Consider the following 14,544-nt stretch of genomic DNA (forward strand, 5'->3'; position numbering starts at 1 on the left):
GGGTGGAAGGTGAGGACAAGGGGGACTCTGTCCTTGTTACGAATGGGGGGAGGGGGAGCAAAAACAGAGCTGCAGGGCAGACCCTAGTGCGAGCCTCATCTATAATGGAAGAGGGGAACCCCCATTTCCTAAAGAATGAGGCCATCTCCGATGTCCTGGTATGAAACACCTCATCCTGGGGGCAGATGTAGCGTGGATGGTGGAATTGGGAGTAGGGGATAGAGTCTTCACAGGAAACAGGGTGGGAAGAAGTGTAGTCAAGATAGCTATGGGGGTCAGTAGGTTTGTAGTAGATGTCGGTCAATAGTCTGTTTCCTTTGATGGAGACGGTAAGGTCCCTTCCCACCCAAACCACCCCCTCCCCAGGTACTTTCACCTGCAACCGCAGGAGATGCAAACACCTGTCACCCATTCCTTCTCTCCAGAGATGCTGCCTGACCCGCTGAGTTACTCCAGCATTTTGTGTAAACCAGCAGCGACATCTCTATTTGATTCAGTTGATGCAGGGGAGTACAAAGGCTGGGTGTGAACGGAAAATAGGTTGGGGGGGTGGTGAGGAGTGTGGAAGTGGGTGGGGTGGGCGGTGGTTGTGAAATTGCCAATCAGTGACAAATAGACTAACCACAATATTTTCAACCTCTGACTTCAAAGGAAAACCAGAGATGTACAAAACAGCTTTGCTTATTTCAACTTGTTATCTGCCTGATTCACTCCACCCTTATTGTACCATTTGCAAAAGTGGAAGAAACGGTCTTTATTTACAATCTTAACATAACCCAAAAGATTCAACAGCCAATAAAGTTTGATAGTCATCATTTCCATTAAGTAAACGTGGTACACACAGCAAGCCTCCAGGGCTGGCATTAATCAGATTATCAGGACTTTGTTCGGTGATGGCTGAGAGAGAAATATTAATTAGGTGCTAAGGAGAGCAATGCTACAGGTTTTGATTATCTACGTGAGATGCCAGATATGCCTGTGGTTTAACATCTCATCTTGCAAGATAGTACTTTGACAGCGTGGCACTTTCTTGGTACGGGGTGGGACTGATTGCTGATAAATTTTTCATTATATCTTGGAGGAAGACCATCTCACGACCTTCTGACTTAAATATGAGAGAGTTACTATTAAATTACATCGACACCAGACCATATTAGTCCAGGCGACCTCCTCTTAACATGAATCTTAATTTTTGCAAAATTTACAAATCATTATCCCAAAATTTGGCATACTGACTAAAATTTGTTCGGATGTAATTTATGTGGAAATAAAAGTTAAAAAGATCAACACAATTTTGTTTACAACATGTGGCAATGCAGAGATGGCCAAGCTTGGCCTAGAAAATTGGGATATGACAATTTTTTAGGAATGCAACACTGCCCCTCCCTATAATGCCATGGTTGCCTGTATACTTAACAAGGCAGGCCCATAGGGTAATGAAACCTTTGCCTCCAATTGCTGCTCAATAATTAACCCTGCATTATGGGATCTAGCTACAGGAGTCAATGTGCACGGAAATAGGCTCCCCACTCTACCGAGCTTTCTAATCACTCATCCTTTAGTTATATATCATTCCATCCTCCCTATCTTCCCATCAATTGCTCCCAGATTTCACTACTCACCTACACAACACGATCAATCTTACAGATGCACCAGAGAAAGCATTTTATCGGGATGCATCACAGCTTGGTTTGGGAACAGCTCCATCCAGGACTGTAAGAAATTGCAGCGAATTGTGGACGTAGCCCAGACCATCAAATGTTTCAAAGGTCTTTTATTGTCACGTGTACCAATCAAGGTACAGTGATATTCGGATTACCATACAGCCATACTAAAAAAAAAAGCAACAAGACACACAACTACATAAAAGTTAACATAACTATCCACCACAGCCGATTCCTCACTGTGATGGAAAGCAATAAAGTCTAAACTTCTTCCCTCTTTGTTTTCCCGCGGTTGGGGCAGTTGACCCATCCGTTGGGGCGATCGAAGCCCCCGTGTCGGGGCGATCGAAGTTCCCGCTTCGGGTCAATCGAAGCTCCCACGCTTGGAGCTCCCGAAGTCGGTCCCTAACCAGGGACTGCGAGCTCCACGATGTTAAAGTTCACAGGCTCCTGCAGTTGGAGCTCCGAGGTCGATCCCTGGCAAAGGGATCGCCAGCTCCACGATGTTATGTCCCGCAGGCTCCTGCGGTTGGAGCTCCCAAGTCGGTCCCCAGCAAAGACCGCCAGCTCCACGATGTTAGGCCACAGTGCGGACGCAGATACGATACTGAAAAAAATCGCATCTCCGTCGAGGTAAGAGCTTTTTTAGAAGTTTCCTCCAACCCCCCACCCCCCACCCCCCACATAAAACAAGCTAAAGAACACTAAAACATACATTTAACAGACTACAAAACAACAAAGAAGAAAAGGACAGACAGACTGTTGGCGAGGCAGCCATAGCTGGCGCCACCCAGTGTTCATTCACACAAACCAACCTCTCTTCTATTGACTCCATTTATACCTGACGCTGCCTTGGCAAGGCCAGCAGCACAATCAAGGACGAGTCGCACCCTGGCCACTCCCTCTTCTCCCCTCTCTTGTCAGGCAAGAGGTATAGAAGTGTGAAATCGCACACCTCCAGATGTAGGGACAGTTTCTTCCCAGCTGTTATCAGGCAACTGAATCATCCTACCGCAACCAGAGAGCAGTGCTGAACTACTATCTACTTATTCCCTTAACATGTATCTACACACTGTAATGGGTTGATTGTAATCATGTATTGTCTTTCTGGTTAGCACGCAACAAAAAGCTTTTCACTGTACCTCGGTACCGATGAAACTAAACTGATCTTCGTATCTAAAGTGACCCTATCAACTGGCACATCTTTGGGATATGGGATGAAACCAGAGCATCAGGGAGAGACACCATGTCCATGGGGAGAATGTGCAAATTCCAGTTAAACTCCCATGGACATCTGGAGGGAAGAAACAGCAGGAGGGAAAAAGAGGAGGTGGGGAGAAAATGACAGTAAGAATGTGAAAAAAGAGAAAGAAAGAGAAAGAGAGCAGGATGGAATGGCAATGGAGAGGAGAGCAGGAGCATGAATGGATGAGGGAGATGGGGATAATGATGGGATGGAGGAAAATTGGGGACACCTTGCAGGAGAGCGTATCAGAGAAGATAAAGAAGATGCTTGACGAAATGGTAAACACCAACAGAAAGGCAGAGGAGTGAAGTCTGGCACAAATGCCCAGCTAAGAATTATGCTTTAAATGAACAGTCTTTTACCGAATGCTTCCACTTTCTCGCAGAGCTTATGAATCCAAAGGAACAGGTTGGATATTTGGCATCACACACATTCTCTTGGGTGTAACTAAGTTCAGTACCATTTTGGCTGGACAGGCTTGGTGGGCCGAAGGGCCTGTTTCCGTGTTAGAATACTCAATGACTTATCAATCCCGCACCAACGCTCCTTTGTTTTTCTATTGCACTTCAAGGAATGCCAAGTGTGGGAAAATACAGTGTCAAAGTTACGCTAAGAAGCCTCTTGAGGCAAATGCTGTCCCAATAGACACCACGATTACTGTGAATGGCAAGATGGTCCAGTGCCGGGGCACCCACGTGTACACAACCCCTGAGCTGGAAGGCGACATGCTGGATCCAGGACTCGTCATGACTGGAACAAAATGCACCGACAACAATGTGAGTCACTCTGCCCAGGAATAGGAGGTTGAGGTTGCCAAGCACTTCAACTCCCCCTCCCATTCCCACACTGACCATTCCGTCCTGGGGCCCCCTCCACTGTCAGAGTGAGGCCCAACGCAAATTGGAGGAGCAGCACCTCGTATCTCGCTTGGGCAGCTTACACCCCAGTGTTATGAATATTGCAAAGGTACCGTTGCATTCCCTCTCTCTCTCTCCATGCTTCCCCAACCCTAGTCGCCCTCCTTGTTTCACTATCATCCTGTTTAGTTTCACTGTCTCTCCTTCACTCCAGTGAAGACAGACCCAGACTAGACTTTTAAGGCGGCCATGGTGGCGCAGCGGTAGAGTTGCTCCCTTACAGTGCTTGCAGCACCAGAGATCCGGGTTCCATCCCGACTACTGGTGCCGTCTGTACGGAGTTTGTACGTTCTCCCAGTGACCTGCGTTGGTTTTCTCCGAGATCTTCAGTTTCCTCCCACACTCCAAAGACGTACAGGTATGTAGGTTAATTGGCTTGGTGTATGTGTAAATTGTCCCTAGCGTGTATAGAACAGTGTTGATGTGTGGGGATCGCTGGTCGGTGCGGGCTCGGTGGGCCGAAGGGCCTGTTTGCGCGCTGTAGCTCGAAACTAAACTAAATGAAACTATCCAATTTCTCCAAGTTAGTGGTGAGTAACTGGAATGGACACCCCAAGAGTGATGGAAGCAGAGTCACTGAAAGCATTAAACGTGTGTCTACATCAATTATCTCGGGCATAAAGAGCAACTGGCCAAGTACAGGAGGATGGACTTGATATGAATGGGCATCCAGTAGTCAGTGTGATGGGCTGAATGGCCTGTTTCCCTGCTGTGTGACTCTATGATATGCTTGGGTGGGTGGGGGGGGGGGGGGGGGGAGTTCCAAGATTTTAACCTAGTCCGTGCAACAAACAAATGGCCATTTGCGTTATGATGAATGTTTCTTTCTTCCCCAGATCTGCTTTGAGGGCCGGTGTCAGAGTGCTGCTTTCCTGTCAGCTGATGAGTGTGCTGCAAAATGTCACAGCCACGGGGTAGGTGTGAAACGCATCGAGATTTGAGCAAGGACTTTCCCCGCAAGCGGTGAATTACGTTCTATTATTGAACCTAACTGATGATTGCAACACCTGCAACAACCACATCCTTCTGTAGTGCTTCAGAACCCTGGGACTTGGAATAGGCTAATTACCTGCCCCCGACTAAGTAGTTAAACGTCCACCTTGGCGTAGTTACAGCAACATCCAAGATGGCTCCTACCCCACCCCCCCCCCCCCCCCCCCCCCGCGCATGTCATGTGGAGGCAAGAAGGGATCAGTGACAATGATTGAGTGAATGGACAATGCAGAGCAATTCCTGGGTATAATCTCGCTGGACATCAACAAGGCAATCAGCGGCCAGTGTGCTGTTCCCTCCACTGTTTAAAAGACCAACTAACGCAACCACTTCTACTCCGCGACAAACCTGCATTTTAGAGAGGAAAATTCAAAACAGGCTCTTGCAGACCATTTTTGAACTTATCACTTCCGGCTGTCTGCCCTCCACACCCTCCAACATTAGCAATTCCCAGCCCCACACAGCCCCGGGCCTACCTTCTCCCCAAAATCCATAAACACAACTGTCCTGGCAGGCCCATTGTTTCTGCCTGCTCCCGACCCACTGAAATAATTTCCATGTACAGTGCCCTCCATAATGTTTGGGACAAAGCCCCATCATTTATTTATTTGCCTCCCTACTCCACAATTTGAGATTTGTAATAGAAAAAATCATGTGGTTAAAGCGCACATTGTCAGATTTTAATAAAGGCCATTTTTATACATTTTGGTTTCACCATGTAGAAATTACAGCAGTGTTTATACATAGTCCCCCCATTTCAGGGCACCATAATGTTTGGGACACAGCAATGTCATGTAAATGAAAGTAGTCATGTTTAGTATTTTGTTGCATATCCTTTGCATGCAATGACTGCTTGAAGTCTGTGATTCATGGACATCACCAGTTGCTGGGTGTCTTCTCTGGTGATGCTCTGCCAGGCCTGTATTGCAGCCATCTTTAGCTTATGCTTGTTTTGGGGGCTAGTCCCCTTCAGTTTTTACTTCAGCATATAAAAGGCATGCTCAATTGGGTTCAGATCGGGTGATTGACTTGGACACTCAAGAATTGACCATTTTTTAGCTTTGAAAAACTCCTTTATTGCTTTAACAGTATGTTTGGGACCATTGTCTTGCTGTAGAATGAACCGCAGGCCAATGAGTTTTGAGGCATTTGTTTGAACTTGAGCAGATAGGATGTGTCTATACAGTTCGGAATTCATTATGCTACTACCCTCAGCAGTTGTATCATCAATGAAGATAAGTGAGCCAGTACCTTCAGCAGCTATACATGCCCAGACTATAACACCCCCACCACTGTGTTTCACAGATGAGGTGGTATGCTTTGGATCTTGGGCAGTTCCTTCTCTCCTCCATACTTTGCTCTTGCCATCACTCCGATATGAGTTAATCTTCGTCTCATCTGTCCACAAGAAATGTGCTTACTCTTTTAAGCACTTCTTGGCAAACTGTAACCTGGCCATCCTATTTTCGCGACTAACTAGTGGTTTGCATTTTGCAGTGTAGCCTCTGTATTTCTGTTCATGAAGTCTTCTGCGGACAGTGGTCATTGACAAATCCACACCTGATTCCTGAAGAGTGTTTCTGATCTGTCGGACAGGTGTTTGGGGATTTTTCTTTATTATAGAGAGAACTCTTCTGTCATCAGCTGTGGAAGTCTTCCTTGGTCTTCCAGTCCCTTTGCGATTAGTAAGCTCACCAGTGCTCTCTTTCTTCTTAATAATGTTCCAAACAGTTGATTTTGGTAAGCGTAAGGTTTGGCTGATGTCTCTAACAGTTTTATTCGTGTTTCTCAGTCTCATAATGGCTTCTTTGACTTTCATTGGCACAACTTTGGTCCTCATGTTGATAAACAGCAATAAAAGTTTCCAAAGGTGATGGAAAGACTGGAGGAAAGACTAGGTGCTGAGAGCTCTCTGATACCTGCATTAAGGAGGCAATTAAACACACCTGAGCAATTACAAACGCCTGTGATGTCATGTGTCCCAGACATTATGGTGCCCTGAAATGGGGGGACTATGTAGAAACACAGCTGTAATTTCTACATGGTGTAACCAAAATGTATAAAAATGGCCTTTAATAAAATCTGACAATGTGCACTTTAACCACATGTGATTTTTTTCTATTACAAATCTCAAATTGTGGAGTACAGAGGCAAATAAATAAATGATGGGTCCTTGTCCCAAACATTATGGAGGGCACTGTACCTTAACATCATATTATCTCCCTGGTCCAATCTCTCCTGACCTTTGTCCAAGTCACCTCACACGCTCTTTGTCTCTTTAATGCCTTCCGTTTTCCAGACCACATTCCCTCATCGTTACTAAGAACGTTCAGTCACTCTACACCTCCATCCCCCACCACGAAGGCCTTAAAGCCCTTTGTTTCTTCCTCGACCTCAGTACCAGCCAATATTTCCTCTACTAACACTCTCCTCCACCTAGTGGAGCTGGTCCTCGCTCTCAACAACTTCTCCTTTGACTCCTCTCACTTCCTCCAAATCAATGGCGTTGTCATGGGCGCCCGTAAGGGCCCCAGCTATGCCTGCCTTTGTGTCAAGTATGTCAAACAATCCTTGTTCCAGATGTACACTGACCCTATCCCCAAACTCCATCCGTGCTCCATTGACGACTGCATCGGGGCTACCTCATGCACCCATGCATAACTTCATTAACTTTGCTACCAATATCCAACCTACACTCAAATTCATTTGGACCATCTCCGACACCTCCCTCCCCTTTCTTGATCTCACCATCTGCATCACAGGAGATAGACTATCGACTGACGTCTATCATAAACCCACCGACTCCCACAGCTCTCTGGGCTACACTTCTTCCCACCCTGTCTCCTGCCAAGGCTCTATCCCCTACTCCCAATTCCTCCGTCTCTGCTGCATCTGTGCCCAAAAGGTGAGGCGTTCCATACTAGGACATCCGAGATGTCCTTGTTCTTTAGGGAACGGGGGTTCCTATCGTTTATCGTTTAGATGAGGCTCTCACGTGAGTTCCCTCGGTATCCCATAGCTCCGCCCTTGCCCCCCTCCACCCAGTCACAACAGAGACAGAGTCTACCTCGGCCTCACCTTTCCCCCCATCTGCCGTCACATACAGCACATAATCCTCAGACATATTCTCCACCTCTAACGGGATCCCACCACTAGTCATACCTTCCCATCTCCACCGCTTTCCGCAGAGACCGTTCCCTCCGCAACAGCCTGGTTAACTCATCCCTTCCCACCCAAACCAACCCCTCCCCAGGTACCTTCCTCTGCAACCGCAGGCGATGCAGCACCTGTCCCAATAGCTCCTCTCTCGACTGTCCAGGGATGTCGACAGTCCCTTCAGGTGATGCAGAGGATCACCGGCACCTCGTCCAACCTCATCTACTGTATCCATTGTTCTCAGTGTGGACTCCTCTACATTGGCGAGACCAAGGACAGACTGGGCGATCGTTTCACTGAACACCTTCGCTCAGTCCACCTTGGTCTGCGCAATTTCCCCGGTTGCCAAATATTTTAACTCCCTTTCCCATTCTCATATTGGCCTTTCTGTCCTGGGCTTCCTCCACTGTCAGATGGAGGGACAACACCTCATATTTCGCTTGGGCGGCTTTACAGCCTTGCAGTGTGATTATTGATTTATCTAATTTCCAGTAGCCCTTGCATCTCCTCTCTCTCTGTCCCTCCCCCACCCTAGTCACCCTGCCAGTTTAACTGTATTCTTGGTGAGTCTCTGCCTGTCTCACTGGTTATCACCTATCCACAGCCAACAATGGTTCATTGTGGGCTTCAAGGCTCTGGTTTGTTCTGTGCCTTTTCACACCTCTAGTTTCCTGACCCTCACCCAAAGAAGGGTCTCAACCCAAACCATCACCTTTTTTTTTCCTCCAGAAATGCTGAATTACTCCAGCACTTTGTATCTATCTTTAGCACAAATATTAGTTCAGCAATCTTTATCATGGGGGACTTCGAAGAGAAACATGGATGCAGTCACTAGTGATGTTTTAAATAAATGTAAATGAGGATCTCTTTATGAAAATAGCATTTTGGAATCTCGAATACGAATAAAATGTTCAACTCACATCAGTTAAACGTTCAAAATGACAGAGTAACAATGATTGAGAACTGTGTGCCACACCAAGTTAGATCGGTATTTAATCCAGAGACTCCAGTATTTAATCCAGGATTGTAGATGAAATGTTTGTGAGGGTTGGACAAGGGTATTTTCGAGAGATCGGTGAAAGACTGATGCCGGAGTTAGCTATCTGAGGGGGAGCATAAATTGTCCTGAAGCATTCTTTTAACTATGCCTATCTTCACTGTGGAGGCCAAGTCAATTGATATTTTTAAGGCAGAGATAGATACATTCCTGTTTAGCACAGGTGTCAGAGGTTATGGGGAGAGGGCAGGGGAATGGGGTTAGGAGGCAGCGATCGATCAGCCATGATTGAATGGTGGAGTAGACTTGATGGGCCGAATGGCCTAATTTGACTCCTATTCCTTATGACCTTATAACCTTATGACAAGTATCAGCTTCTTACCAAACTTTACTCTCTGATGGTTCATTTTTAAAATATTAAATACCAGATTCATAACTTCTGCCCTTTCTTCACTATCAATTTCCCATTATTAACACAGGTCGTCCAGCGAGCAAATAGCTGCAATCACCTTTTCGCACCCAGTTTGGTACTTTTAATAATGTCTTCCTTTGGTACCTGTCTGGAACGTTGCATGGTTTCCACAAGGTTAAACACTTCCATTGCATAGCTAGATGACCCTCCAACTCAAGCTCAAGTAAGGGTCTACAGTGATTCAATATTGAGAAGCGTATCTAATCACAATGATCAGTTTGCCAGGGAGGTGAATGAAGGCATAGTCAGGGAGGTAAGTGTCAAGAAGGCAGAGATAACTGGCAGGGTGGAGAAAATACCAAAGCATGACGCTATAAACTTTATAAAGACTGGAGGAGTTGAATAAACCTTGGGACACACAGGAGCCCGCCCAGCCTGAGGGGGTAGAGGTGATGGTGGAGGTGGCAGCAGAGGGAGGGGCAAACTGCAGGAAGAATGACAGGGACGTTGAATGAGACAGATGACCAGCGAAGCTCCTCTGATACAAAAACTGTGTTTAAACTGACAGCTTTTTCATCCCTTGGCCCAGGTCTGTAACAACAACCGCAATTGCCACTGTGAGCCCGGCTGGGCGCCACCCTTCTGCAACGCATCAGGCCATGGAGGCAGCGTGGATGGTGGAGTTGGAAGGCCCAACTGTAAGTAAAGTATGAGTGTTCAACGCCACAGTACTCCACGAGTTAAAACCTCCCTGTTGCTGCACAGGTTGGATGATACCTGGACTGAGAAGTGTTCAATTGACTATTGAATTCAGAATATCTCCATGCATTTAGTAGATTACTAGACCAAGTGGACCCGTTGGGCCCAAACCTCTCCTGCATTGGTGCAGCACCCTGTCCTCCCCCCCTTCCCCTCTCTCCTCAACCCCCCCTCCCCTCTCCCTTCTCCCCCACTCCCCCCCCTCCTCCCCTCCCCCTCCCCTCCTTTTAAACTTTAAAATGTGAATAACTTAAAAAATATAAGACTGATTTCAATAAAACTACTTGCATTATCACTAAAGTGACAATGGTGAGTAAGGTGGGCCTAAAATTGTTGCACTATCGTGTACCGTTTTGGCTGAAGTTCAGTCACAAACAAGACAACAAACGAGAGTTTTAGTATATAGATGGAGTGATCTATTCATAGAACATAGAACAGTGCAGTAGAGAACCAGGCCCTTATGCCCACAGTGTATGTACAGCATATGATGCCAAGACCAACACTTGCCAACCTGCACATAATCCATATCCCTCCATTCCCTGCAAATCCACATGCCATATCCAAAGTCTTTGAAATGAAATAATTGTAAAGACTAAGAGCAGAAATTCCTCGTCTCCACCTTAAGCGGTTATCCCCTTGCACTGAGACTAACCAGCCTGGCTGAAGTGGGGCTGCCGGCACGTATGTGCAGCCAGAGCTGCTGTACACGAAGGGTTAATTGCAGAAGGCTGCAGGAAATTGATGCCGGAGACATTTTGGAACCTTTGTAAGACCAGCGCCACCTGGAGTTGAAAACAAGAATTTATTTCAACTTCACCACACATGTCCATGTGCAAACTGAATGCAGGAGTGATGTGAATGAATGATACTGTATTGTCACATGTGACATGCCACAGTGGGATTCTTTGTTTTACATAGATTCTTGTTTTACAAGGCCTGATTAGAAACAGTCAACATGGATTTGTGCCTGGAAGGTCATGTTTGACTAATCTTCTTGAATTTTTTGAAGAGGTTACCAGGGAAATTGATAAGGGCAAGGCTGTGGATGTTGTCTATATGGACTTCAGTAAGGCATTTGACAAGGTTCCACATGGAAGGTTGATTAAGAAGGTTAAATCGTTGGGTATTAATAGTGAGGTTGCAAGATGGATTCAACAATGGCTGAATGGGAGATACCAGAGGGTAACGGTTGACAATTGTATGTCAGGTTGGAGGCCAGTGTCTAGTGGAGTGCCCCAAGGATCTGTGTTGGGTCCACTGTTGTTTGTCATTTACATTAATGATCTGGATGATGGTGTGGCAAATTGGATTAGTAAATATGCAGATGATACTAAGATAGGTGGAGTAGTTGATAGTGAGGTAGATTTTCAAAGTCTACAGAGAGACTTGGGCCTTTTGGAAGGGTGGGCTGAAAGATGGCAGATGGAGTTTAATGCTGATAAGTGTGAGGTGCTGCATTTTGGTAGGACAAATCAAAATAGGACGTACAGGGTAAATGGTAGGGAATTGAGGAATGCAGTGGAACAGAGGGATCTGGGAATAACTGTGCATTGTTCCCTGAAGGTGGAATCTCATGTGGATAGGGTGGTGAAGAAGGCGTTTGGTATGCTTGCCTTTATAAATCAGAGCATCGAGTATAGAAGTTGGGATGTAATGTTGAAATTGTACAGGGCATTGGTGAGGCCGAATCTGGAGTATGGTGTGCAGTTCTGGTCGCCAAATTATAGGAAGGATGTCGACAAAATGGAGAGGGTACAGAGGAGATTTACTAGAATGTTGCCTGGGTTTCAGCACTTAGGCTACAGAGAGAGGTTGAACAGGTTGGGTCTTTATTCTTTGGAGCGTAGAAGGTTGAGGGGGGACTTGATAGAGGTTTTTAAAATTTTGAGAGGGACGGACAGAGTTGACGTGGGTAGGCTTTTCCCTTTGAGAGTGGGGAAGATTCCAACAAGGGGACATAGCTTCAGAATTGAGGGACAAAGGTTTAGGGGTAACATGAGGGGGAACTTACTCAGAGGGTTGTGGCTGTATGGAATGGGCTTCCGGTGGAAGTGGTGGAGGCTGGCTCGATTTTATTATTTAAGAGTAAATTGGATAGGTATATGGATAGGAGGGGATTGGAGGGTTATGGTCTGAGTGCAGGTAGATGAGACTAGGTCAGGGAGAATGGTCGGCGTGGACTGGTAGGGCCGGACAGGCCTGTTTCCATGCTGTAGTTGTTATATGTTATGTTATATGTTATATACTCACGGTATGCAAAGAGCCACCACATAAAGGGCACCGACAATGTTACAAAGTGTTCAATTTTAACACAGATATTCCATTTGTGCTTCCCACCTCAGTTCTTGGCTTCTTCCCCCACGCTGGGTCCCATTTTGTTCGATTGTATTTTGTAGGTATTTTTTGTACTATTTTTCGTATTCTTTTGTAAATGTATTTGCAGATAATAGCCTGGTTGCAGCAGGAATCGTGGTGCTGGTGATCTTGTTGCTGTGTGGCATTGGAGTCATTTTGTATTACTGTTATCGGAGGGAATGCAACTACTGTCCCAGTGGCATCAGGAACCCAAGGCCCGATGCCAAACAATTCTGGTAACTAGAGTTTCATTTTTAACTTATCTTGCACTTTTGGAAATTTAGCATCTTCCCAGCCTCCGTGTGATGACCACCTTTCCTCAGAAGGTATTTATTCACAAAATGCTGGAGTAACTCAGCAGGCCAGGCAGCATCTCAGGAGAGAAGGAATGGGTGACATTTCGGGTCGAGACCCTTCTTCAGACTCAGTTCAGTCTTCAGTCTGAAGAAGGGTCTCGACCCGAAACATCACCCATTTCTCTCTCCTGAGATGCTGCCTGACCTGCTGAGTTACTCCAGCATTTTGTGAATAAATACCTTCGATTTGTACCAGGATCTGCAGTTATTTTCTCATACTTAATATTTTATTAAGATAAGACACAAAAAGCTGGAGTAACTCAGCAGGTCAGACAGCATCTCGAGGGAAAAGAAATAGGCGCTTTCGGGACGAGACCCTTCTTCAAACTGGAACTCGATCTGAAACGTCACCTATTCCTTTTCCCCAGAGATGCTGCCTGTCCCGCTGAGTTACTCCAGCTTTTTGTGTCTATCTTCTGTTTAAACCAGCATCAGCAGTTCCTTACTACACTTAATATTTTATGAGTTATGTTCTCCAGATTGTTGCCTGTACTGTTTGTTGTATCGCATAAAGAATGGGAAAAAGGTACAGATTGCCAATATGTGTACACTCACGTTGAAACAAAATGTCGGACGAATATCAAGAAAAAGACTTGAAATGGTCCTCACGGGATTTTCATTGTATCGTCTGCAGTGGACTACCTGGCATGCTGAAGGATTACGAACGATATGTGAGGAAGAATGTGAGCAGCGCGATTTCTTTATCCAACGCTGATAATACAGATCAAAAAATCAACAACGGCCATTCAAACCCAACCTTCCAAATCAGAAACAAAGATACAAAGGTAACATTGAGAGAAAAATGTAATGTTTAAAGATAACAGGATGTTTAGAGGTAAAAATCATTTCAGAGGGAGGTTGGTAGGGTGTTGTTGAGGGGGAGGGGTAGACTGGTCTTGAGGGGAAGGAGTGCAAGATGGGGTGGGGGGGGGATGAGTTTATTGAAACAACTCATTGTTCCAAGCCTAGAGACCCTTGATTCAATCACCAATTTGGATTGAGTGGCTGCATGCTCGACCCTAACTGTTACTCCTGACGCACTAGATGAGTCCACACTGGAGGGCGTGCAGCGTAGGTTTACTATGTTAATTCCCGGAATGGCGAGACTGTCATGTGTTGAAAGACTGGAGCGACTAGGCTTGTATACACTGGAATTTAGAAGGATGAGAGGAGATCTTATCGAAACGTATAAGATTATTAAGGGGTTGGACACGTTAGAGGCAGGAAACATGTTCCCAATGTTGGGGGAGTCCAGAACAAGGGACCACAGTTTAAGAATAAGGGGTAGGCCATTTAGAACTGAGATAAGGAAAAACCTTTTCAGTCAGAGAGTTGTGAATCTGTGGAATGATCACATTGAATGGCGGTGCTGGCTCGAAGGGCCGAATGGCCTCCTCCTGCACCTATTGTCTATTGAACTGCCAGGAGATGTGTTTTGTGAATATGGGATTCTTTCAGCGGCAATGTTTGCATGAAGACACACCAGAACCTCCAGAGACTGGCTCTGGAAGTCAGAGAACATTTGCCCAAAAATTAGTTCTCTTTTGGCAGTGCTATATGTGATATGTTGCCCCATCAGTACATTGTGCACTGCTGCTGAAATTCAGTTCCATGGTTATACCATCACAGTTGTGGCTATACTATGCTGAAACAGTACTGACTGGGATACATTTTCTAGTACAGTTTTAA

General features: G+C 45.8%; 1 protein-coding gene across 1 annotated transcript in view; it reads left to right on the forward strand.

The window, feature by feature from the left end:
* adam19b (ADAM metallopeptidase domain 19b) overlaps positions 1-14,544 on the forward strand; it is a 157,285-nt gene that overhangs the window by 129,067 nt on the left and 13,674 nt on the right. Inside the window, exons 16-20 of the mRNA XM_078411234.1 lie at positions 3,482-3,686; positions 4,664-4,741; positions 9,975-10,083; positions 12,588-12,735; positions 13,490-13,640. Coding sequence (XP_078267360.1) covers positions 3,482-3,686; positions 4,664-4,741; positions 9,975-10,083; positions 12,588-12,735; positions 13,490-13,640 — 691 coding nt within the window. The remainder of the gene's footprint in view (positions 1-3,481; positions 3,687-4,663; positions 4,742-9,974; positions 10,084-12,587; positions 12,736-13,489; positions 13,641-14,544) is intronic.

This window comes from Rhinoraja longicauda, chromosome 14 (genome assembly GCF_053455715.1).
Source record: "Rhinoraja longicauda isolate Sanriku21f chromosome 14, sRhiLon1.1, whole genome shotgun sequence".
Taxonomy (NCBI): domain Eukaryota; kingdom Metazoa; phylum Chordata; class Chondrichthyes; order Rajiformes; family Arhynchobatidae; genus Rhinoraja; species Rhinoraja longicauda.